General features: G+C 44.6%; 1 protein-coding gene across 7 annotated transcripts in view; it reads right to left on the reverse strand.

Moving 5' to 3' along the window:
• Positions 1-25,964, reverse strand: part of RERE (arginine-glutamic acid dipeptide repeats) — a 403,316-nt gene that overhangs the window by 126,140 nt on the left and 251,212 nt on the right. For all 7 annotated transcript variants that reach the window (XM_073585354.1, XM_073585355.1, XM_073585356.1 and 4 more), the window contains 2 exons: positions 7,609-7,714; positions 3,493-3,589 (listed from right to left, as the gene is read on the reverse strand). In XM_073585354.1, the coding sequence (XP_073441455.1) occupies positions 3,493-3,589; positions 7,609-7,714 (203 nt within the window). The remainder of the gene's footprint in view (positions 1-3,492; positions 3,590-7,608; positions 7,715-25,964) is intronic.

Below are 25,964 nucleotides of genomic sequence, written 5' to 3' on the forward strand. Positions count from 1 at the left end.
TGCTGATACCCCATATGTGGGAGAAAACTACTGTATGGGAACACGTCGGGGATCGGAAGGGAAGTAGTGACGTTTTGGAATGCAGACATTGATGGAATGGTCTGCGGGTGTCATGTTGCTTTTGGAGAGCCCCTAATGTACCTAAACAGTGGAAACCCCCCACAAATGACTCCATTTTGAAAACTAGACCCCCTAAGGAACTTATCTAGATGTGAGGTGAGCACTTTGAACCCCCAAGGGCTTCACAGAAGTTTATAATGCCAGGGCATGAAAATAAAAAAATCGTATTTTTTCCACAAACATGATCAATTAGTCCCCAATTTTTTCATTTTCCCAAGGGTAACAGGAGAAATTGGACCGCAAAAGTTTTGTCCAATTTGTCCTGAGTACGCTGACACCCCATATGTGGGAGAAAACTACTGTATGGACACACGTCGGGGCTCGGAAGGGAAGCAGTGCCATTTTGGAATGCAGACTTTGATGGAATGGTCTGCGGGTGTCATGTGCGTTTGGAGAGCCCCTGATGTACCTAAACTATTGAAACTCCCAACAAGTGACCCCATTTTGGACACTAGACCCCCCATGGAACTTATCTAGATGTGTGGTGAGCACTTTGAACCCCCAAGTGCTTCACAGAAGTTTATAACGCTCGGACGTGAAAATAAAAAAATCATTTTTTTTCCACAAAAATGATATTTTTGCCCCCAATTTTTTATTTTCCTAAGGGTAACAGGAGAAATTGGACCCCAAAAATTGTTTTGCAATTTGTCCTGAGTAGGCTGATACCCTACATGTGGGGGTAAAACACTGTTTGGGCGCATGGCAGAGCTTGGAAGGGAAGGAGCACCATATGACTTTTACAACTCAGAATTGGCTGGAATTGAGATCAGACGCAATGTTGCATTTGGAGAGCCCCTGATGTGCCCAAACAGTGGAAACCCCCAATTCTAACTCCAACCCGAACCCCAACCCAAGCACTAACCCTAGCCCTAACCCTAACCCTAGCCTTAGCCCTAACCCTAACGGAAAAATGGAAATAAATACATTTTTTTAATTTTATTATTTTTCCCTAACTAAGGGGGTGATAACGGGGGGTTTGATTTACTATTTATGGCGGGTTTTTATGTTTCGCAGCTGTCGCACGCTAAAAGACGCTTTTTATTATAAAAATAGTTTTTGCATCACCACATATTGAGAGCTATAATTTTTCGTATTTTGACCCACCGAGTCATGTGAGGTCTTATTTTTTGCGGGACAAGTTGACGTTTTTTATTGGTACCATTTTCGGGCACGTGACATTTTTTGATCGCTTTTTATTCCGATTTTTGGGACGCAGAATGAACAAAAACCAGCGTTTCATGAATTTCTTTTGGAGGGTGCGTTTACACCGTTCCGCATGCGGTAAAATTGATAAAGCGGTTTTATTCTTCGGGTCAGTACGGTTACAGCGATACCTCATTTAGGTCGTTTTTTTATGTTTTGTCGGTTTTATGCAATGAAAACTATTTTATATAAAAAATAATTATTTTTGCATCGCTTTATTCTGCGAGCTATAACTTTTTTATTTTTTTGCCGATGATGCTGTGTGGTGGCTCGTTTTTTGCGGGACAAGATGACGTTTTCAGCGGTACCATGGATATTTATATGCGTCTTTTTTATCGCGCGTTATTACACTTTTTGTTTGGCGGTATGATAATAAATCATTTTTTGCTTCGTTTTTTATTTTTATTTTTTAAGGGGTTCGCTAAAGGGGTTAACTAATGGGACAGTTTTATAGGGCGGGTCGATACAGACGCGGCGATACCTAATATGTGTACTTTTATTTTCAAAAAATGAATTTATTGGGGAATTTTTTTTTTTTTTTTTTTTTACTAATTTATTTGGCGATTTTTTTTAAATTATTTTTACACTTTTTTTAATTTTTTTTTTTACTTTATTACATAGTCCCAGGTGGGACATCACTGTCCTGTGACAGATCGCTGATCTGTCACATCACAGATCACTGTGACAGATCAGCAATCTGTCACAGGCAGTGCACAAGGCTTCCTCATGCCTGCGCTTTGCAGGCACTGAGGAAGCCAGCTTCCTCCAGGCCCCCGAAGGCCCCCGTCGCCATCTTGGATCCGGGGGCCTGGAGGAAAGGAGGCCCCAGCAGCAGCGCTGCACATTGCGCTGCCGTGGGGGGCTCAGGGAAGCACGGAGGGAGCCCCCTCCCTGCCGATGCTTCCCTTTAACTCCCGGTACACCGCGATCATGTTTGATTGCGGTGTGCAAGGGGTTAACGTGTCGGGGGCGGTCCGTGACCGCCCCTGACACCTTGTGCCGGGTGTCAGCTGTGATAATCAGCTGACACCCGGCCGCGATCAGCGGCGCTCACCACGTGGGCGCTGCTGATCGCGCTAGACGTACTATCCCGTCCATGGTCATAGGGGCCCGGGTCCCATGGACGGGATAGTACGTCTGATGTCAGGAAGGGGTTAAGGTTGGTAAGTACCTAGCGACCTGGACATATGGATACGTCCAACTTGGGCTGTGGAGTAGATATATCAAACCACTGACTCAGACTCCTCAATTTCCCTGACTTAAGACTTCACAGCACGGCCTCACTACTGAGCATGTACATAAAGTGCAGCAAAGATTCATCTCAGCTAAAAGCCCAGATCTTTAGATCAGGAATAGAACAGAGATTTCTTATAGGACATTTTATAACTTTCCTAAGTTATTATGAAAACATTTACAGCACATCCCGCACTGGACCCAATTTATGATATATTTTAGGACGAGTCTGAGTCGGCCCATTTTATACTGACTTCAACTCCGATTCCACCAAAATGGAAAATGACTCAAGACTTCACACACCTGCACCCAAGGTTGGGAAGGGGTTAAGAATAGACTTAGCAGAATCTTTCTAAGCACTATGTAGAAACAAGAGATCAATTTTCCCTGCATGACTCATAAGTCACTGCAAAGGTCCCTGGCAGAGGGAGCAGCTGGGTCAGGAAGTGAAGAGGGGAATAATTTCTGCAAGGACAAACACTTCCTGTTTCTACATAGATCAGAGAAAAGAGAAGAATTAGCTGGGCAGAAAGGCAAAATCAGCAATTGTAAGTACACAGTGCCATATAATATAACTGCAATATTTTAAGAGGATAAAAACATTCATGAGAGGAGGAGGAGGAGTGCATCTTTGACACTTTTTTTTCTTTGCAGCATTTCTTCCACACCTGACAAGCTTTTGCACAATACTCTCTGTATTAGTGGGTTAGGGGTTTGACTTTCACCAGTCTAAATAGAGATTGTGCTTTTCTCCAGACCGATTTCTAGCTTTCTTTCAGGTGCTTTTTTAAATCACTCCAAGTCTCAGTCTGTGCCAAGTTATCTAGATCCTATATCAAGGAAAACTGAGTGCCAGAAGTATGTTTCTGGAAGGGTTGTATGTGCAGATGAATTACAGCCTTGTTGTAGAGCACATCAGAACCAGCTGGCGCTTACCTGAGAGCAGCTGCATGGTACGTGTCCACGTAATCAGAGATGAAGAGCTCTCTATTCCGTATTACTGGGTCTGTGATCACCAGCTCCCGGCCAGAATCTATGAGGGACAATGCGAGATAAGGGGAAAAAAGATCAGACACCTACAAATACAGAAGTCACCATCGGAGCATGCTGCAAACAAAAATTACACATACACTGTGTGCAGAATTATTAGGCAAGTTGCATTTGAGAGGATTCTTTATTATTAACAACTATGTTCTCAATCAACCCAAAAGACTCAAATATCAAAGCTTAATATTTTTGGAAGATGGAGTGGGGTTTTTTTTAGATTTGGCTATCTTAGGAGGATATCTGTTTGTGCAGGTAACTATTACAGTGCAGAATTATTAGGCAACTTAATAAAAACCAAATATATACCCATCTCACTTGTTTATTTTCACCAGGAAAACCAACATAACACAAAATTTAGAAATAAACGTTTGACATTCAAAAAAAAAAAATTAAAAAAAAAAAATCAGTGATCAACAGAGCCACCTTTCTTTACGATGACACTCAAAAGCCTTCCATCCATAGATTCTGTCAGTTGCTTCATCTGTTTACGATCAACATTGCGTGCCGCAGCCACCACAGCCTCCCAGACACTGTTCGGAGAGGTGTACTGTTTTCCCTCCCTGTAGATCTCACGTTTTATGAGGGACCACAGGTTCTCTATGGGGTTCACATCAGGTGAACAAGGGGGCCATGTCATTTTTTCTTCTTTTAGACCTTTACTGGGCAGCCACGCTGTGGAGTATTTGGATGCATGTGATGGAGCATTGTCCTGCATTAAAATCATGTTTTTCTTGAACGATACCGACTTCTTCCTGTACCACTGCTTGAAGAAGGTGTCTTCCAGAAACTGGCAGTAGGTCTAAGGCTATGTGCACACGTTGCGGATTCTGCTGCGGATCCGCGGTGGATTTGGCCCTGCTGACCCGCAGCGGTTTCCGCAGCGGTGTACAGTACCATGTTAGCCTATGCAAGACAAAAACCGCTGTGCAGATGCTGCGGATTTTTCGCACGGTTTTGCCACGGATTACAATCCGGAGCATATCAATTGTTTGTGCGGAATCTGCAGCGGTTTCACACCTTATCCTTATGAGGTGTGAAACCGCAGGGCAAAACCGCAGGCTAATCCGCAGATAAACCGAAAAGTCCTGCGGATTGCACCAAATACGCTCGGAAAAATCCGCACATCAATCCGCAGCCTGAGAGTTCAGCTTCACTCCATCCTCAACTTGAAAAGGTCCCACAAGTTTATCTTTGATGATATCAGCCCATACCAGTACCCCACCTCTACCTTGCTGGCGTCTGAGTCGGAGTGGAGCTCCCTGCTATTACTAATCCAGCCTCGGGCCCATCCATCTGGCCCATCAAGAGTCACTCATTTCATCAGTCCATAAAACCTTAGATAAATCAGTCTTAAGATATTTCTTGGCCCAGTTTTGACGTTTTATCTTATGTTTCTTATTCAAAGGTGGTCATTTTCCAGCCTTCCTTACCTTGGCCATGTCCCTGTGTATGGCACGCCTTGAGCTTTTTGATACTCCAGTAACGTTGCAGCTCTGAAATATGGCAAAACTGGTGGCAAATGGCATCTTGGCAGCTTCATGCCTGATTTTCCTCAAATCATGGGCAGTTATTTTGCGCCTTTTTTTTATCAACACGCTTCTTGCGACCCTGTTGGATATCGGTCATGAAACGCTTGATTGTTCGGTGATCACGCTTCAAAAGTTTGGCAATTTCAAGACTGCTGCATCCCTCTGCAAGACAGCTCACAATTTTTGACTTTTCAGAGTCCGTCAAATCTTTCTTCTGACTCATTTTGCCAAAGGAAAGGAAGTTGCCTAATAATTAAATACACCTTATATAGGGTTTTGATGTCATTAGACCACACCCCTCCTCATTACAGAGATGCAAATCACCTGATTTACATAATTGGCAGTTTACTTTCAAGCCTAACAAGCCTATACAGCTTGGAGTAGGACAACATGTATAAAAAAGATGATGTGATCAAAATACTCATTTGCCTAATAATTCTGCACACAGTGTACACTTATAGATACACCAAGCCTGCAAGCTGTAGCCACAAATAGAGGGAGCTTACAGTATACGGTTTAACACTGCGCTATACGATATCCTAGTATGTTGGGAGATGCAATGCTCCCTCTAGAAGTAACTGCGCATGTTATCGCAAACGCAGGGGATTTGGGAACGGATAATCAGCACAGATCATCAGACCTAAATATAATATATATATATATATATATATATATATATATATATATATATATATATACACACACATACATATATATATATATATATACACACACACACACACACACACACACACACACACACACACACACAGAGGTTGGACAAAATAATGGAAACACCTAACGTGTTGGCATCATAATCTTCGAACATGTTATAAGCATGCAAGCCATGGCATATGGTAATGTTTTGTAGTTGATTATTTGTGTTTGTTTTGCAGAATTGTAAGAACATTGATGAGAACCTGATAAGAGCGTGCAAAGCGGTAATCAAAGCAAAAGGTGGCTACTTTGAAGAACCTAGAATATAAGACATATTTTCAGTTGTTTCACACTTTTTTGTTAATTATATAATTCCACATGTGTTAATTCATAGTTTTGATGCCATCAGAGTGATTCTACAATTTTCATAGTCATGAAAATAAAGAAAACTCTTTGAATGAGAAGGTGTGTCCAAACTTTTGGTCTGTACTGTATATATTCTATATACAGTAAAAATTTACATTACATCTAGCAGGGCTGTGGAATTTGAGTCATGGAGTTGGCGTCGGTATAAAGTGGACTGACCGACTCCTAAAATGTATAATAAATTGGTACACAGTGTAGGATGTACTTTAATAATTTGAGAAACTTATAAAATGTCCTATAAAAGTATGTTCTGTTCCTGATCCAAGGATCTCAGCTTTTAGCTGAGATGAATCTGTGCTGCACTTTATTGTCATGCTCAGTAGTGAGGCGGTGGTGTGCAGTCGCAGAGTCAGGGTAATTAAGAAGTCAGAGTCCGTGTCAGGAGTCAGTGGTTTGGCTTACCGACTCCACAGCCCTGACATCTAGCAGACCAATCAGACAGACATGTTACTCATATACACATTTTGGTTTCTTGCTAGAATCTTTGGCTGTTTTATAGACGTTTGCACGTCATCTTATTTATGGATTACAAAATAAATTCATTAAAACATTTCATTAACTACCAATTAATCATTACAACACTTTTATAAAACCAGCAGAGTGAAAACAATTAATGGTAATATGAGCTGATGTTGAGGGAAGCAAACGGAACAGATAAAGCTGCAAAAACATCCACATTCTACACTTGGGAGTGAACCTCCAATTCTATGGGAAACCTGGGGGAGAGGCGAATAATCGTTCTTATAAATACATTGCATGGCAGATGCTGCTTGAAAATGACAGCATGGACAACCTATGGTTATATCTATGCACTTAGACATAGGACGGCGTGCTACGTCTGCAAGGATCCTGCATCTGGCTGGGGAGCCGGCACTGTACATGTCAAGTGATTCTACAGCTCTAGACACAGACGTCTACATAGGAGCGTTTTGTGGGGTCCGTGTCGCTATTTAGCAGCAGAATCTGCTCTAAAATGATTAGTGGGTACACCACAGCAGGATGGGTTTCTATACACACAGAGGGGCTCATTTCCGCATTGAAGGCAAGCAGTGCCGATGACGTTACAACACTACACACCTGCCAAGACACATGTGGCAGGTATATGGGGGTCGCAACATCAGCTATGCCTGACTCCGAGGCGGAATTGACAGGCGCCAGGATAAGCCCTTATTGGCCTAAGCCAAGTTGCAGGAAAAAGTTTCTTAGAAGGTGAAGATGCACAATTAACGGGCCCAGCCGAGCAAAGCCCACTGATCTGGATAATCCAGAGTAAATGCATCACCACCATCCTGCCTTGTACCGACAGCTGTCAGGAAAGTGGTGCAAACACAATATAAGCAGATGACAATGGAAGGTGCAGTGTCTTATAGTACAGTAATTGTGTGGGATTTACCATTCTCGTTGTGGCGATCTTGAACCAAGTGCTGGTAGACGGAGTCCGGAACCTCTGACTGGCGGTAGTACCACTTCACATTCATAAGAAGATGGTCTCGTTTACTCTATAATAGGAATAAAAAAGAAAAAAAAAAAAAAAAACATCTTTGTCAAATGTCCAATCTGAAATCACATTTTAAAGTTAAATGTAGCTTAGAGCAACTAGGAAATCCATGGGTGAAGTTAATGTAATCAAAGTTTGGGGCATTATATTTTTTTTTTTTTCAAACCCTTAAATTCTCTGCAGATTCAGAGGGGTCCTGAGACTCATAGGGATCACCCAAAGGACTGGTCAGAAGTGCGGTCTGCAGGAGCACCTACCGTGCACACGCCCAGAGTGGCATACGGAGGCAGGGCGAAAAGCCAGCGCACCCGGGAGGAAAGCCAGCGCACCCAGGAGGAAAGCCAGCGCACCCAGGAGGAAAGCCAGCGCACCCAGGAGGAAAGCCAGCGCACCCAGGAGGAAAGCCAGCGCACCCAGGAGGAAAGCCAGCGCACCCAGGAGGAAAGCCAGCGCACCCAGGAGGAAAGCCAGCGCACCCAGGAGGAAAGCCAGCGCACCCAGGAGGAAAGCCAGCGCACCCAGGAGGAAAGCCAGCGCACCCAGGAGGAAAGCCAGCGCACCCAGGAGGAAAGCCAGCACTTCTGCCTATTGCACAGTCTATTAAACAATAAATCAGGGGTCTCAAGACCCTGATTGCCACTAGGACCATCTGCTGAGATTATATGAACCCACAAAAAACATAAAATAATCTATCAGCACAGAACCTAGCAGTATACTGAGTATGGAGTTGGTCTAGGAGTGTAGATGAAGCCACATAAGGTCATGGAGCTGCTGGAGAACAGGATTTTATGTTTCTGTATTTATTTTACACCCTTCTCCTCAGCATTTGATGCCCGGCTGATGGCTCTGGCACAGCTGAATCAATGCCCTGAAGGCTGCAGTATGAAAGAAGATTTGCAATTCCCTTTGTATGGAGGTCGTGATGAGGCTGATCAATGAGAGCATCAACAAGCAGAGCATGTTCTGCTCAATGCAATTAACATGTCTTCAAATGGTCCATAAAAAATGCAAACATAAAAAGCCAGCCTATGCCGAGCCAGAGCCAGACATTTGTAGAGTACGGCCAGTCATACTTTCTAATTAACAACACACTTTGATTCATCATTTCTCTCTGAACAAATTCACTCTTTTCTCCAACTGCTAAAATAGGGTCAGCAAGACAAAAATGTAAGTTTTTACAGTTAGTCGCCTTCTGTGGAAGACAGAAAAAGTAGCTTCATTGTAGAGAAAGATGGAAGTAAGCGGCCACAGATGCTTCTGTGCTCCCGATATTGAGGCAAACAATAGATGCAAAATCTGCTTGAATAACACGTTTAAAAACTCTAAAATTTTAGCCAAGACCATTGCCCGCACAGCTCGTACACAAACTCCTTTTGTTCAGTCTTTGTCTAAAACCATTTGTAAATCTGTAACACAAGAGAAAGTCATAATGAAAAGCCAATGTATTCCCCTCATATTCCAAAAACGGCAGGAAGTTTAAAATGGCCCGAGGGGAAATTAACATTCCTTCACCGTGAGGCAAGCCACACAGTGTTTATTTTCATTTCTTCTATGCAAAACGCTAACTTCTTCTTTTACAAGTTGTAAGCCTGCACGAACATTTAATCCCACGTAACGCATAGTTGTGGCTTCCAAGAGGTGAAAGATGGAGAAGGGGGCTGGAAAAAGGAGAGCGATTCTTAATTCAAACCCCAAAAAATACAGTTATGTGCAATGCCAGCAATGGCCAGCTGGTGGCAGCATTGTGCCAAATACAAAACATCAATCTGTCATGGAGGCCAGCACCTGTATGTGTCTATTACCATCACTATTACCAACATACAGTATATTGCCCCATTACAAATGAGGATCCGGGCAGCTAGTGCAAGGAGAAAGTTGCCACTGCCATCAACTTTTAATATATTGTCTTCTGATGGCTTCTATATGTGCTTATTGTTGTGCCACGGAAAATTTCACAACCGGGTATCGCATATAGTGCCGTGTCTACCGTGTCCAAGCTTTAATGACGTTCCCCTGCATGTATGCCAGCCTAGTTTCCATGCACCATATCCACATTTTGCATAAGATAATGTAAATGCATGAAATGGCAAGACAAAATTAAAAGAAATCCTTTTCTCCATGTGATGGTGCCTGAGAAAAGTGACCACCATGTGCAATACCCCTTTAAGAGAATATTTTGGAGGGATCACATATGTGGATACAGGGTTAGTAGCCAGTTAACCCCCAGATTGGAGGCAATGACCGTTGCTAAGGCCTGAACAAAATGTGCACTCTTCTGAAATGATGCCCCAATCATTGGGAAGAATAGACGACAATTTCCTTTACAGAAATCTTTTCACCTTATCCACATAGGCTAAAAATACAGAAACGCTTCCAGAGAAAAGCAAATAGAAAGTTGTCAAGTGCCCATCAAGTCGCACAACGACAATTTTAATCTATGTTCTCCCATTTGAAAACCTGTCATTTGCCATAAACTTGTATTTTTTTTTTACCTGGAGTAAATCCCTCAGTTTTCCTGAATCCGGCGACGTTTTTCTTTGGCTTCTGCTCCTCTCCGTACCAGAGTTATGGCCTTTCTTCCCTGTATGTATGTCTATAGTATTATTACCAAGTGGGTGTGGTCATCAACTCTTCTCTGTGGACAGTTTCTTGAGAAATACTCCCCCTTGGCTAAAACACTACATTTACATACAGGGAAGAGGCGGCCAACAGTCGTGTTCAGGAGAACAGCGGGATTTACACCAGTTAAAAAAAAAACTAAATTTAAAAACAAACCTTATTTATGTGGGCCTATGAATAAAATGGGATTTTAGTTTCTAGAAATAAAGTTTATTTTATTCCTAAACCATTTGGCACCGAAGAACCAAACCTGGTCAAACGTAATACTTGTATGACTTGGTAGCCAGCAGGCGCCAGAAGCGGTTATTTTGGCAGTGATAAGACGCCGGCTTTCCCCATACCAGTTGATAATTGCACGGTGAGGATAATCGGGCAATATTTGCTCTGACTCTACCCTTCTCTTCCAGCGCATCCATTGCAGTAGATGTAATAAGACAGCTTTGAACTATCTGTGCGCCACCAGCCTGTAATGATTCTAATGGATATACCTCTAGGCAAATGCTGTCATACGTGAGGACATATCAGGAAATACAGCACAGAACTGTCATTAGCTACAGGCAGGCCGGACAGCCATCAAGCACCGTATTAGCCGGCCTCCTGTCGGGGGGCATTTATCACAGAATTTAAATGTACTGATGATCTGAATCTCTCAGGTCAAAAGAAAAATTAACTACTGTACAATCCCAAAATCTACATCCTTATACATAAGTGAATCTGGAAACTGTCATGTACTCCAATTTGAGCCCCAATATATAACATTTATTAGCTATAAATCAAACACATTTAGATTTTTACAAAATGTATTTTTATCTATAGAATTAAGCCACAGTAAAGAGGGTCAATCCCGATCATCCCACATCATTTTTACATTACCATAATATTTAAGTGGATTCATCCATGTAAATTATTTTTTATGCAAAATATATATATATATATATATATATATATATATATATATATATATATATATATATATATATATATATATATAGGATCCGCACTCATGAATGATATTTAATAATGCATCCTAATTCTCTCTAGAATAGATCCCCAGACAATAATAGGATATGATAAGGCGGAAACAGAACTGTCAATCCATGAATAAAGACATGGTACAGCGCACAATATGGCCTCTTCTGTATCAGTATACATACAGTTGCGACACACAAAAAGGTAATGATCTTCAGCAGCAAAACCGCTTTCTGCCACAAGGGGGCAGCACTCAGGCGATATGTGTAGACACGCATTAGGAGCTAGCAGAGAAGAACAGGCGAGATTTGAGACATGGCGCAGAGATGTACCGACAGGTCGGGAATGTGACAGGTGCTTGTAAAGGCGCAGGGCACCCACAACCTCTCCGCTCTAGCCCCCTTTCTCTATTTCAAGCTTCATGAACGCCCTCCCGTAATTGAGTCGAGCAAAGTCCAGGCAAGTGATCTATAAAAGCCGCCATGTGCCCGACAACAAACAGGATCATTTATTAAAAGAGACATAACCAGATATTAGATCACCGAAGTGCCCGGCAGGGAATGTTTGCTACCGCTGCACACAGCAGAGCAGGGACTGTTCTGGAGAAACGCTCATTACTCTCTCTATTCCCTACCAGGCTTTAATTTTCTACATCTGATGTCCGTTTTATAGGTCACCAATCCATCACAGGAACCAGTGAAGGTGAGTATGTACTTGGGTAATTGTCCATGGGCTCGGGGTTCAGCGATTTCTATCCATCAGGGCAGGGCTGTGGAGTCGGTAAGCCACAGTTGCGACTCCCGACTCCTGGATTTTATCCGGCTCCGACTCCTTCATAAATGGCCAATTCATAACAACAAATTTACTGTTGTAAAATATTAAACATCGTGCTTATTCAGTTTCTCACCATCATATAAGTAATCAGACCACTTAGAGCAAAAACTACATTTATTAGAATACAATTAGAATATAGCAAATAACTTTTATAAACTTTTCTAAACTGTAAGTAAATATGCAATAAACACTTTTATGCAGTTAATAAGAAATCTATAAATTTGTCCTCAGAAAAAGTATTACCTCTGTCAGATCCTCCTTCATGCATGCCCTCAAATCTGATCTAATTATTTTGAGAGCAGAGAACAACCTCTCTACACTCACTTGTGTTGGTGGCAAAGCAGTAACCACTCGGGCAACATCTGTGGCAATGTCAGGATACAGAGGAATCGCTTGTTGCACTGTTATTTTTGATGAACGGTCAAATTTCTCAATTTCTTTTAGTGCACATGAAAAATTCTGCTGAAATGTACTGGCTGTGTTCCTTGATGGGGATGACTCTTCTTCTATGCGGGAACGCTTTGCACGGTCCTTGTGATCCAAATATTTTTCGAAATTAAATTCTTCATCAGTTGATGATGAGGGTGAAGATGTGGCAGGACGACCAAATTCTTCTTGTTCCTCCTGACTGTTCTGCAACCCTTTCATCCTTACTGCTATTTCAAACAGAGCTTCTTTTCCTTTACTTAGCTGTTGATCATCTAGAAGAATCCGATGCATTGGGTCTACATAAACAGCTGCCAAAAGAATGTTATTTTGTAATAGTAGCTCCTCTCTCCGTTTCATTGATGTAGCAATGCCACTTGCAATTAACCCTCCTCTTTGGGACAGGCGAAACATCAGGTTCTTCCACTCCTTTAAGAAAATACCTGGAGTTAAGTCCTCTGCTTGTAATTTTTTAGTCACTGTAAATGGGTGCTCTAGCAATTTTTCCAGCTCAGTCACCTGATTCCACTGACTTTCATTTAGCGTCAGTTGAGGGTTAGCCATGTCTACAAGAAAGGTTTTCAGTTCAACCAAGCGCTGAATCATTAAGTATTGCCCCATCGTGTGGCTTGATCAATAATTGCCCCTTTTCCAGCACATCTCTTCAAAATTGAGTCAACTTTAGGGGTTCTGGCAACAGTAGCCAATTTTCTCACCTTGCCAATCAGTGCAGCAGCATGTTCTTCTTGCAGACTGTCTCTTATAGCCAGCTGTAGCGTATGCACAACACAGCGCATGTGATGAATGAAAGAACATATTGACACAGTTTCAACAAGATCATCTAAACTATCATGTTGCTGTTCATCTGAAGCAACTTCAGTTTGCTCCTCAGTTACAATACTGTGTTCCTCTATTTCAAACATTTCTGTGTCTGTGGACCCAGATTGTTCTTCTAGCTGCTGGTCACCATCATTACTCTCATTCATTAGCTTAATAGTACTTATCATATTTGAAGCATTGTCAGTTACGACAGAAAGAACTTGCTCTTTAAGTTCATAGTCTTGCAGAACCTTTTCCACCAAGACCTGGAGAAACTCACTGGTGTGATGAGCTTTGGTGTCTTTTACTGCCAATGTCTTGGTAACTATTTCATTTTTGTCACAAACAAATCGGACATTGATGGCAAAATAGTTCACTCTGTGACGTGTGCAGGCATCCATTTTAATAAACAGAAAGCGCCCCTTGAGAGTTTTTTTAAGTTCTTCCTTTTGTTTAAAAGCTTCTTCGATTACTAATTTTCTAATACTCTCTCTCTCTCCAGAGAAACACCAAGCATGCGGGCTATTTCCCCATTCAGACACATAAAAGCTGGTCGTGAAAATAATGAAATAGGCACACTATCCTTTACAACAAGCTCTATGATCTGTTTTTTAAATGTATCTACTGTCATTGTCACAGTAACTTTGTCACTGACAAAATATCTTGCAACTGATGGCTGCAAAGTTCTCTGCTCCTTTGTTTGGCTGGAAGAGCTGGGCACTGGTTCACTGGTTTGGATGCAGTCTTTCTCATCCACTGCTTTCAGTACTTCTGGATGAAAGCGCTGTAAATGTCTCTTTAGATTAGAAGCTCTGGTAGGAGCATTTTTATGTTTGCCTGAATATGCACTCATCTTGTTTTCGTCTGGATCATTTGTCATACACTGACAGACATAATGTTTTCTATCTTGAGTGATGGTGAAATGTTCAAATACAGCGGATTTAATGTGATGCTTCTTTGACATTCTCAGGTTTTTAATTCTGCATTCACAATCCAAATGACAATTGTTTTTCCTAAAAACAATTGTACAAAATTATTGCCAGGTCGTACAACTGATATAGTGGTCAGTAATACTGTTATTATTCCTCATGTACTCACAGTTAACTGATGCAAAGTTTGTTGAAAGGATAATACTTCTTACAGTCTTCCTCTTCTGAGTAGCAGGCAGCTGTGAGATGCTTGGAAGACGCACACCTAGTATGATCTAGTCTAGAGGAGGAGCTTTACTACTAAGAATTTGCAACACATTTTCACTTTCAGTTTCATACATTGTAAGTAGGGGGGTTGGGGCAGCATGAGGTTAACCAAGTATAAGATTAGATAAGGGCAGTGGAGAACAGTGACACACAAGAAGTAAGAAATGTCTCTATCTCCAGCAGAACTGCTTATCACTGTTGTTCATAGTTTGATAGAACATATATATTTGAGTAACATTTATAAAATTCATATGAAAGTTCAATTATGAAATATTAATACATTTTTTTTTAAAGCTGGAGTCGGAGTCGGTACATTTCTACCGACTCAGACTCCAACCAAAACTAACTCCGACTCCACGACTCCGACTCCACAGCCCTGCATCAGGGCAGATTTGGGACAGAAAACCTGACGTGTGTTTGCGAGAGAGAGAATCTGCAATACAAAGTCAAAGACTGACCCTGGGATGTGCAGTTTGGCATTTAGCACTACCACACGTGAAACAAGTCAGTTCAATTAGAACGTAAGGTGTCGAGAAACAAATCGTACGCCCCGTTCCGTCGCTGCATGCCAACGCCTCTTACCTGCCGTGACTCTTCTTTCTATTAGCCAGCTAGTGAGGACGTAACATGCAAGATATGCCACAATGACAATGATGCTAATCAAAAGGGAAGCAGCGGACGCTGACCAGTAAGAGGTGGCACTCCTGCTCCTAGGCGGCGACTACAGACCACTGTTGTAGCTATTGAAATGGGGCATGCAAATCAAGTCTTACCAACTCTAATTGGAACCACTCAAATTTGCCTGAACAATTACCCCGGCAAAAAAATTTTTTCCCGGCAACGTTTATTTCAAATCTGTACGGAAAAAAATCCACTCCTTTTGAATAGCAACAAAAAATAGGATTTAAAAAGGACTTTATATGGATTGCTGTGCGGAACATGGGCCAAAATCAGCATTAAATAAAAACATGAATGTAAATGAAGTAACAAGTGGGCACATACAGTTTTATAAAGTTTTATAAAAATCAGCTTCTCTACATATCTGACAGCCATTCCATTCCAGTGTCAGTTGAATTCCAACCAGAGTACACCTCATTCTACTTAATGTGCTTCTGATTAGGTGATCACCTGAACCAAATCTTATTTATCGAAGGAAAGTATAAAAAACCCTGCTGTGGTGTTCACAATTCTCTTGGAATAGGACAAGCTGGATGGCAAAACAAGTGCTAGGAATATCCCAAAAGTAATAGGAATGAAAAAATACCTTTTAACCATGCCAAAGGAGTTGAAAAGAAAAGTCTTGAGTGAGGAAAAGAAGGGCTCAATTCTGTCTTTACTAGCAGAGGGAAACCGTGAGCATCATGTTGCCTCCATCCTTAAAATTTCTAAGACGGCAGTCCATTACAACAAGGTCAAGCAGCAGACATTGGGGACAACAAAGCTACAGACCGGCAGAGGGCGAAAACGACTCTCCACTGACCGGGATGAGCGTCATCTTAATCGAATGTCACTCAGCAACCGCAGGATGACACAAAATGACCTACTAAAAGAATGGCAAATGGCAGCTAAGGTGAAATTCATGGCAAGAACAGTTCGTAACAGGCTCCTAGAGGCAGGGCTCAAGTCATGTAAAGGTAGAAAAAAGCCTTTCATCAATGAGAAGCAAAGGAGAGCCAGGCTGAAGTTTGCCAAAGACCATAAGGATTGGACTATAGAGGATTGGAGTAAGGTAATCTTCTCTGATGAGTCTAATTTTCAGTTTTGCCCAACACCTGGTCGTCTAATGGCTAGACAGAGACCTGGAGAGGTGTACAAGCCACAGTGCCTTGCACCCACTGTGAAATCTGATGGAGGATCGGTGATGATCTGGGGATGCTTTAGCAAGGCTGGAAGTGGGCAGGTTAATCTTTGCGAAGGGCGTATGAATCAAGCCGCATACAAGATTATACTGGAAAAACAGTTTATTCCTTCTGCTCAGGCAATGCTCCCCAACTGAGGAATGGTTTTTCCAGCAGGACAATGCGCCATGCCACACAGCTAGATCAATCAATTTTGTGGATGAAGGACCACCACATCAAATCCCTGTCATGGACAGTCCAATCTCCAGACCTGAACCCCATTGAAAACCTCTGGAATGTAATCAAGAGGAATAATAATAATAATAATAATAATAATCTTTATTTATATAGCGCCAACATATTCCGCAGCGCTTTACAGTTTAACAGTTTCAAAACACAAGTCATAAGTAACAACGCTAACAATACAATAATTAAAGCAAAATAAGACGAAATAATACGACCCTGCTCGTGAGAGCGTACAATCTACAATGAGGTGAGGGAGATACAGAGTACAGGTGTGTATTTACAATGGTGTATTTACAATGAAGGTCCAGCCATCTTGCAGGAGTGAAGGATGGATGGAGATTGTGTAAGTGTGCGTGCGTAGCCCATTCACTGAGAATGACTTTGATTAGTGAATGTGATAGGCCGCTCTGAACAGGTGTGTTTTGAGGGAGCGCCTAAAACTATGCAAATTGTGGATAGTCCTGATTTCTTGGGGTAGAGCATTCCAGAGGATAGGAGCAGCACGGGAGAAGTCTTGGAGTCGGGAGTGGGAGGTACGGATTAGTGCAGAGGTTAGTCGAAAGTCGTTTGCAGAGCGCAGCGATCGGCTAGGCCGATACACAGAAATGAGAGAAGAGATGTAAGGGGGTGCTGCACTGTGGAGAGCTTTGTGGGTGAGAACAAGTACTTTGAATTGGATCCTATAATGAATGGGCAGCCAATGTAAGGACTGTCGAAGAGCGGACGCGTCCGAGTACCGATTACCCAGATGGACGATCCTGGCTGCTGCATTGAGTATGGACTGGAGAGGGGATAGTCGAGTGACGGGGAGGCCAATTAATAGAGCGTTGCAGTAATCCAGGCGAGAGTGGATCAATGCAACAGTGAGGGTTTTTGTTGTTTCCATGGTGAGAAAAGGGAGGATTCTAGAGATGTTCTTTAGGTGTAAGCGGCAAGAGCGGGCAAGGGATTGTATATGGGATGTAAAGGAGAGATTGGTGTCAAACATAACACCCAGACAGCGCACCTGCTGCCGGGGTGTTATTGTGGTACCACCCACGGAGAAGGAAATGTCAGATTTAGGGAGGTTAGTAGACGGCGGGAGCAGAAGAAGTTCAGTTTTGGAGAGGTTGAGTTTCAGATAGAGAGCGGACATGATATTGGAGACTGCGGACAGACAGACAGTCACTGGCGTTCTGTAATACAGCGGGGGTAAGGTCGGGGGAAGACGTGTATAGTTGTGTGTCATCAGCATAAAGATGGTACTGAAAGCCAAATCTGCTGATGGTCTGTCCAATTGGGGCCGTGTAGAGAGAGAAAAGAAGGGGGCCAAGGACAGAGCCCTGAGGTACCCCGACAGCAAGAGGAAGAGGAGATGACGTGGAGCCAGAGAACAAAACACTGAAGGAGCGGTCAGAGAGATCGGAAGAGAACCAGGAGAGTGCAGTGTCCTTAATGCCTAGTTACTGGAGCTTAGAGAGTAGGAGATGGTGGTCAACAGTATCGAAAGCTGCCGGTAGGTCAAGAAGAATGAGCAGAGAGTGGTCACCGTTACGTTTTGCTGTCAGAAGGTCATTGGTCACTTTGATGAGTGCAGTTTCAGTCGAATGTAGGGGGCGGAAGCCGGACTGTGAAGGGTCTAGAAGGGAGTGAATGGAGAGGTAACGGGTAAGGCGGGAGTAAACTAGGCGTTCCAAAAGTTTAGAGATGAAGGGGAGATTGGAGACTGGTCTGTAGTTGTTTGTGCAGGATGGGTCGAGAGCAGGTTTCTTTAGTAGTGGAGTAACGATGGCGTGTTTGAAGGAGGATGGGAAAATGCCCGAGGAGAGGGAGAGATTAAAGATTGTAGTTAGGTGGGTTGTGACGACTGGAGAGAGAGACTGGAGGAGATGTGAGGGAATGGGGTCGGTAGTGCATGTAGTCGGACGAGAAGAAGAGAGGAGTCTGGAGACTACTTCTTCTGTTATGGGATCAAATGTGGAGTGTGAGCCAAGGGAGATGTAGGAAGGGATGGGAGTCACAGCACTTGGTGGTTGGGAGCAGATTTCTTGACGGATATTATCTATTTTTTCTGTAAAGTGGGAGGCCAGGAAATGTGGAGTGTGAGCCAAGGGAGATGTAGGAAGGGATGGGAGTCACAGCACTTGGTGGTTGGGAGCAGATTTCTTGACGGATATTATCTATTTTTTCTGTAAAGTGGGAGGCCAGGTCATCAGCACAAATGTCTGTGATAGGGGCTTGTGCTTTTGGCCTGAGGAGGGAGTGAAAAGTGTCAAAAAGTTTCTTGGGGTTGTTGGCTAGTGAGGAGATCAGGGTGGTGAAGTAGGTCTGTTTGGCAAGGTGAAGGGCAGCGTTATAGGTTCTTAACATAAATTTGAAGTGGATGAAGTCTTCTGGTGTGCGGGTTTTTATCCATAGGCGTTCAGCACTCCTGGAGCATCGCTGGAGAAGTTGAGTTTGCGATTTGAGCCAGGGCTCTTTTACTCTGTGTTTGGAGGTTCTGAGGATGAGGGGAGCTACTTGGTCAAGGGTGCTTCTAAGAGTGTCATTGTAGTGATGAACAGCCAGATTAGGACAGGAAAGAGAGGAGATTGGGGACAGAGATGAGTGTAGGGAATCTGAAAGTGTCTGAGGGTTAATAGCTTGTAGATTTCTGACTGTGTGGTAGGTAGGAATGAGCTGGGGTGGGCGAGGATTTGTGAGCGTGAAGGAGAGAATGTTGTGGTCAGAGAGTGGAAGCGGTGAGTTGTTTAGGTGGGAGATTGAACAGAGCCAGCAGAAGACCAGATCAAGGGTGTTACCGTCCTTATGTGTCTCAGAGGTTGAAAGCTGTGAGAGGCCTAGAGAGGTGGTTAGTGATAGAAGCTGGGATGCAGATGTGGAATTAGGGCTGTTAATGGGGATGTTGAAGTCTCCCAGGATGAGGGTTGGTAGTTCTGAGGACATGAAGTGTGGCAGCCAGGCTGAAAAGTGGTCAAGGAAGAGGGTGGGTGAGCCTGGGGGTCGGTATATGACCGCTACCCTGAGGGAGAGGGGACGGAAGAGCCTGATGGTGTGGACCTCAAAAGAAGGGAATAAGAGTGATGGGACTGGGGGGATGACCTGGAAAGTGCATTGTGGGGACAGGAGTATGCCAACTCCACCACCAGGTCTGTTTGTGGGTCTCGGGGAGTGAGAGAATTGTAAGCCACCGTAGGAAATGGCAGCAGGAGAGACAGTGTCAGAATCCTGAATCCAGGTTTCAGTGAGGGCCAACAGATTAAGAGAGTTGTTCAGAAAGTAGTTGTGTAGGAAAGGAAGCTTGTTACAAGCAGACCGTGGATTCCAGAGGGCACAATTAAAAGATTGAGATGAGGGAGTGCAAGTAATGTTAATCAGATTATTGTGGTTTCGATATGAGGTAGGGTAGGGGTCGAGGTTGGGGGATGGTGGACCAGGGTTGGGGGAGATGTCCCCTGAAATCAGTAGGAGAAGGAAGATAAAGAGCCAATAGTTGTTGGAATTGTAAGTAGTTTTTTTCTGCGATGTGTTTGGGCAAGATGGGCTGAGGTTTCTCAGGAAGGTGAGGAGTGTGTGGGAGCTGTACATGGGAGAGGGAAGTATAGAGGGGCTGATGTGTATGAGTCGTGATGGAGGGGGGATAGGGTGATGAATGTGGATGGCAAGGGAACACAGGAGGATAAAAATAAAGCACATGGTTAAAGGGGAAGGCAAGGTGTGGGTTACCTGACTCCTGCCCTGACTAACTGCCATGTATAACTGCCGTTTTGCTGGATGCTTATCTTCTGTGATGCTATGCTTATGGGATGCTTGCGTGCTGTACCCCACACTGCGTGCTTCCCCTTAGCAACTACTACATATATAGGCCACACTACAGGGTCAGGAGAGAGGGATTGTGGGAGATGGTTGGGTATAATTTGGCAGCTGGGGCCAGCACACCAGGGGATGGTTAGATGATCAAAGGCACTAGACCAAGATGTGGCAAAATGCTATAGCACCTTCCACTTGATAAGATCTAGAAAGGCCCCAGTCACAGATCTAAAGCAGTAAGTATTACATACAGTGCAACAAATGAATTATACCAAAGCTTTAGCAAGCACATTTAAATATGCAGCAAAATGGTCAAGCAGCAGAAGTATGGAGTTGTACCATTTGGATATATTACAGCAGAGAAATAGAGGCAGCAGAGGTGGGAAGTTGTATCATTGAGGCTGCTTGCTGGCCGTGAATGGAGTAAATACATGCAGGGTGGCTCAGTTGATTACCATTTGGATATATTACAGCAGAGAAATAGAGGCAGCAGAGGTGGGAAGTTGTATCATTCAGGCTGCTTGCTGGCCGTGAATGGAGTAAATACATGCAGGGTGGCTCAGTTGATTACCATTTGGATATATTACAGCAGAGAAATAGAGGCAGCAGAGGTGGGAACTTGTATCATTCAGGCTGCTTGCTGGCTTTGAATGGAGTAAATACATGCAGGGTGGCTAAGTTGATTACCATTTGGATATATTACAGCAGAGAAATAGAGGCAGCAGAGGTGGGAAGTTGTATCATTCAGGCTGCTTGCTGGCAGTGAATGGAGTAAATACATGCAGGGTGGCTCAGTTGATTACCATTTGGATATATTACAGCAGAGAAATAGAGGCAGCAGAGGTGGGAAGTTGTATCATTCAGGCTGCTTGCTGGCAGTGAATGGAGTAAATACATGCAGGGTGGCTCAGTTGATTACCTGTGTGAAGAGAGAAGATGAATGTTAATTCCATGCCATGTATAACTGCCGTTTTGCTGGATGCTTATCTTCTGTGATGCTTTGCTTATGGGATGCTTGCGTGAGGAAGATGGATAGTCACAAGCAATCAAGGAAGAACTGCGTAAATTTTTGTACCAGGAGTGGCATAAGGTCACTCAAAACCCTTGTGAAAGACTGGTGGAAAGCATGCCAAGACGCATGAAAGCTGTGATCAAAAATTATGGTTATTCCACAAATTATTGATTTCTGAACTCTTCCTGAGTTAAAACATTAGTATTGTTGTTTCAAAATGATTATGAACTTGTTTTCTTAGCATTATTTGAGGTCTGCAAGCACTGCATTTTTTTTTGTTATTTTGACCATTTCTCATTTCTGAAAATAAATACAAAATTTAGTGCTTGGAAATTCGAAGACATGTCAGTAGTTTATAGAATAAAAGAGCAATTTACATTGTACTCAAAAATATACCTATAAAGCAGGGGTCTCAAACACGCGGCGCCTGAGGCAGGCATCTGCGGCCCGCAGTGCACCACGTGTCACTCCCTGAGGCAGGGGGAAGGCACGCATTCAGAAGCGGCCATGGCATTGGCTGTTCTGTGTGCACACACTGCACAGGACCTGTGATGAGGTCACAGGAGGGTGAGGAGTCAGGGGTCACATGATCAGGGGCCTCCGTGTGTGCAGGACGGTCGCTGCTGTCTGTGTGCTGGATGTCATGGTACTGGATGAAGGTAAGTTTATGCGTGGAGCCCTGCATGTGTACGAGGCGCGCGGAGCCCTGCATGTGTACGAGGCGCGCGGAGCCCTGCATGTGTACGAGGCGCGCGGAGCCCTGCATGTGTACGAGGCGCGCGGAGCCCTGCATGTGTACGAGGCGCGCGGAGCCCTGCATGTGTACGAGGCGCGCGGAGCCCTGCATGTGTACGAGGCGCGCGGAGCCCTGCATGTGTACGAGGCGCGCGGAGCCCTGCATGTGTACGAGGCGCGCGGAGCCCTGCATGTGTACGAGGCGCGCGGAGCCCTGCATGTGTACGAGGCGCGCGGAGCCCTGCATGTGTACGAGGCGCGCGGAGCCCTGCATGTGTACGAGGCGCGCGGAGCCCTGCATGTGTACGAGGCGCGCGGAGCCCTGCATGTGTACGAGGCGCGCGGAGCCCTGCATGTGTACGAGGCGCGCGGAGCCCTGCATGTGTACGAGGCGCGCGGAGCCCTGCATGTGTACGAGGCGCCCTGCATGTGTACGAGGCGCGCGGAGCCCTGCATGTGTACGAGGCGCGCGGAGCCCTGCATGTGTACGCGGCGCGCGGAGCCCTGCATGTGTACGCGGCGCGCGGAGCCCTGCATGTGTACGCGGCGCGCGGAGCCCTGCATGTGTACGCGGCGCGCGGAGCCCTGCATGTGTACGCGGCGCGCGGAGCCCTGCATGTGTACGAGGCGCGCGGAGCCCTGCATGTGTACGAGGCGCGCGGAGCCCTGCATGTGTACGAGGCGCGCGGAGCCCTGCATGTGTACGAGGCGCGCGGAGCCCTGCATGTGTACGCGGCGCGCGGAGCCCTGCATGTGTACGAGGCGCGCGGAGCCCTGCATGTGTACGAGGCGCGCGGAGCCCTGCATGTGTACGAGGCGCGCGGAGCCCTGCATGTGTACGAGGCGCGCGGAGCCCTGCATGTGTACGAGGCGCGCGGAGCCCTGCATGTGTACGAGGCGCGCGGAGCCCTGCATGTGTACGAGGCGCGCGGAGCCCTGCATGTGTACGAGGCGCACGGAGCGGAGCCCTGCGTGTGTACGAGGCGCACGGAGCGGAGCCCTGCATGTGTACGAGGCGCACGGAGCGGAGCCCTGCGTGTGTACGAGGCGCACGGAGCGGAGCCCTGCGTGTGTACGAGGCGCACGGAGTGGAGCCCTGCGTGTGTACGAGGCGCACGGAGCGGAGCCCTGCGTGTGTACGAGGCGCACGGAGCGGAGCCCTGCGTGTGTACGAGGCGCACGGAGCGGAGCCCTGCGTGTGTACGAGGTGTGTGGAGCAGCACGTGTACGGGGTGTATTAAGTCTGAAAGGAATGCGGCCCCCCAGCTCAAATTTTTTTTTATGTGTGGCCCATTTACTCTGCAGAGTTTGAGACCCCTGCTATAAAGAGAAAAATCAGACAAACTGAAAATTTTGCAGTGGTCTCTTAATTTTTGCCAGAGCTGTATATTTATAGTTATACATCTACTTTACGTATCACATGCACTAGAGGGAGGGGGTAATAAATGCTTCCGGAGACATATGTATGACATGTTGGCTAGATTTTACCTTCCAGATTACAGATGAATGAAGGAGGATATATGTTGTTAATAGTATATTTTCCCCCCATTGCTTTTTCTAACAAAGAAAAAAATGTAAACAGTGTAGTGTACCACGGGCGAATCAGAGAACGGAGATTACTGAGGTCTACATTTCTCATGTAACCACGGAACAACACCACAACTCACGTCATCTGCAAACACCACTATATGTCGGTATGGCATGGCGCAGACAGATGATGCGATAAGACTGCCAGCCTCAGATGTCTGTGCCCATGCTATATAAATAAACCCAGGTATCAAACCCTCCGATGAAGGGATAAGGGCGACGCTGCTCACAGTTAACCTGTTCACGGCTAGCCACACAGGCTGCAGCAGAATCATCCTCAGCAGGGGAAGAGTTAATGCTGTGATTTATTACAGCTGGCCACTGGAGTGCAAGTGAGAAGAGAACAAACAGATACGTGTCATGACAAGAATGAATTGAAGTCATTGCTGTGTGTTTCCCACAGCTCCTATAATGTGCTACTGAGCAATAAAACACTTCCAGGGAGACCGCTGCCTCATTCTCATTGGAAGAAAGTGACATCTTCCAGTATCCAACGCCATGGACCTCCATAACCTGCCCAATGCCGCTTTCCATAGGACACTGCAGTGCACGGCCCTGCTACTGCATCTTGTCATGACGGCTAATGATAAAAGGCTCCAGGGACTCAATGTCACAGACAATCAATACTGGAGAACGGTCCCCCCTCCATTAGAGCTACTCAACTGCAACTCTCATAATGTTAAAAGGGCATAAAATAGTAGCTAATGGGAGTCTATAATATTCTGTCATCATTCCAGGCTCCTCTCCTGTATAATCTCCTATGTTACACGAGGTGCCACACCATCAATAAAGGTCCCCGGGAGACCTTGACATCCATGGGGCTACAAGTAGTGATCCCGACACCAAACACTGGAAAAAAAAAACGGAAACTCTTGTGTTAGTGCTGCAAGGGATGGGCACTTACACTCCCTGACAGAAGTTATGCCGCGTATCCATGTTATGTAAATAAAAGCTTACAACCTGACATTAAATTCATCCATTGGTTGTATAAATTATTCTTTTGAAAGCCGAAACCCTCCGAAACGTGGTTTAGGTTAATAAATTGCCACCAATGCAGAAATATTGATCATTTAATGGACACAGAATGGTCAGATTTTGGCAAGACAAAAGTTTTGTCGGCAACAGAAAGTAATGTGATATTCAAACAATTAACTTAAAATACAAATATATGTTGCTTAACATTGGTGACTGAAGTTGTGGTGCTATTAGAGTCATATTTAATATTTTGTGTGACTTCCATGAGCTTGAAGGACTGCATCCATGTGGTTCAACAATGATCCATACAATTTATTAATGAAGTAATCAGGAATAGCAAAGAATGCAGTCTTTCATGCCTCCCATAGTTCATCTAGATTCTTTGGTTTTGTCTTCCAAGCTTCTTCTTTCATCCTACCCCAAACATGCTCAATGATGTTCATGTCTGGTGACTGGGCTGGCCAGTCCTTGAGCACCTTGATCTTTTTTTGCTTTTTTGCCTGGAGGAACTTTGTTGTAGAGATGGATATATGAGATGGAGCACCATCCTGCTGCAGAATTTGACTCCTTTTATGATTTGGAATATAAGAGGTAGCTAATACTTCTTGATATTTTAGGCTATTGATATTGCCTTCCACCTTGCAAATGTTTCGCACACCCCCGTACTGAATGTAACCCCAGACCATGATCTTTCCACCACCAAATTTAACTGTTTTGTGGGTGTATTTTGGATCCATACAGGCTCCAGTAGGTCTCCTGCAGTATGTGTGGCGGCTGTGGTGTAATTCTACTGGAGATTCATCAGAGAAATCCACCTTCTGCCACTTTTCCAGCGTCCATCTGTTTAGCAGGCCATGGGACTTTGCAAATGCCACAGCTTTTTATTTGCCTTTTCTTTAGTGCTAGCTTCTGGGCACTGATTTGACCATGGAGGCCATTTTGAGGCAGAATCCTACAAACTGTTCTAGTTGACACAGGGACTTGAGCTGACCAGGCCTGTTAGAGCTCTGCTGCAGTGGAAGAGGTGCTTGCTTTGGAAACGTTCCTCCTGAGCAGTTGTCTTGCGGGGTCTGCCAGACCTGGGCTTGTCAAACACATCCATCTCCAGTCTCTTTGAATCTTTTTTAATTTCTTTGTACTTGTCGCTGAGACACACTAAAGGTGCCAGCCACCTCTGCAGTGGATCTGGTCTTCAGCCTCTTGATA

The sequence above is a fragment of the Dendrobates tinctorius genome, unplaced genomic scaffold (genome assembly GCF_039654945.1).
Source record: "Dendrobates tinctorius isolate UK_male_01 unplaced genomic scaffold, ASM3965494v1 ptg000086l, whole genome shotgun sequence".
NCBI lineage: Eukaryota > Metazoa > Chordata > Amphibia > Anura > Dendrobatidae > Dendrobates > Dendrobates tinctorius.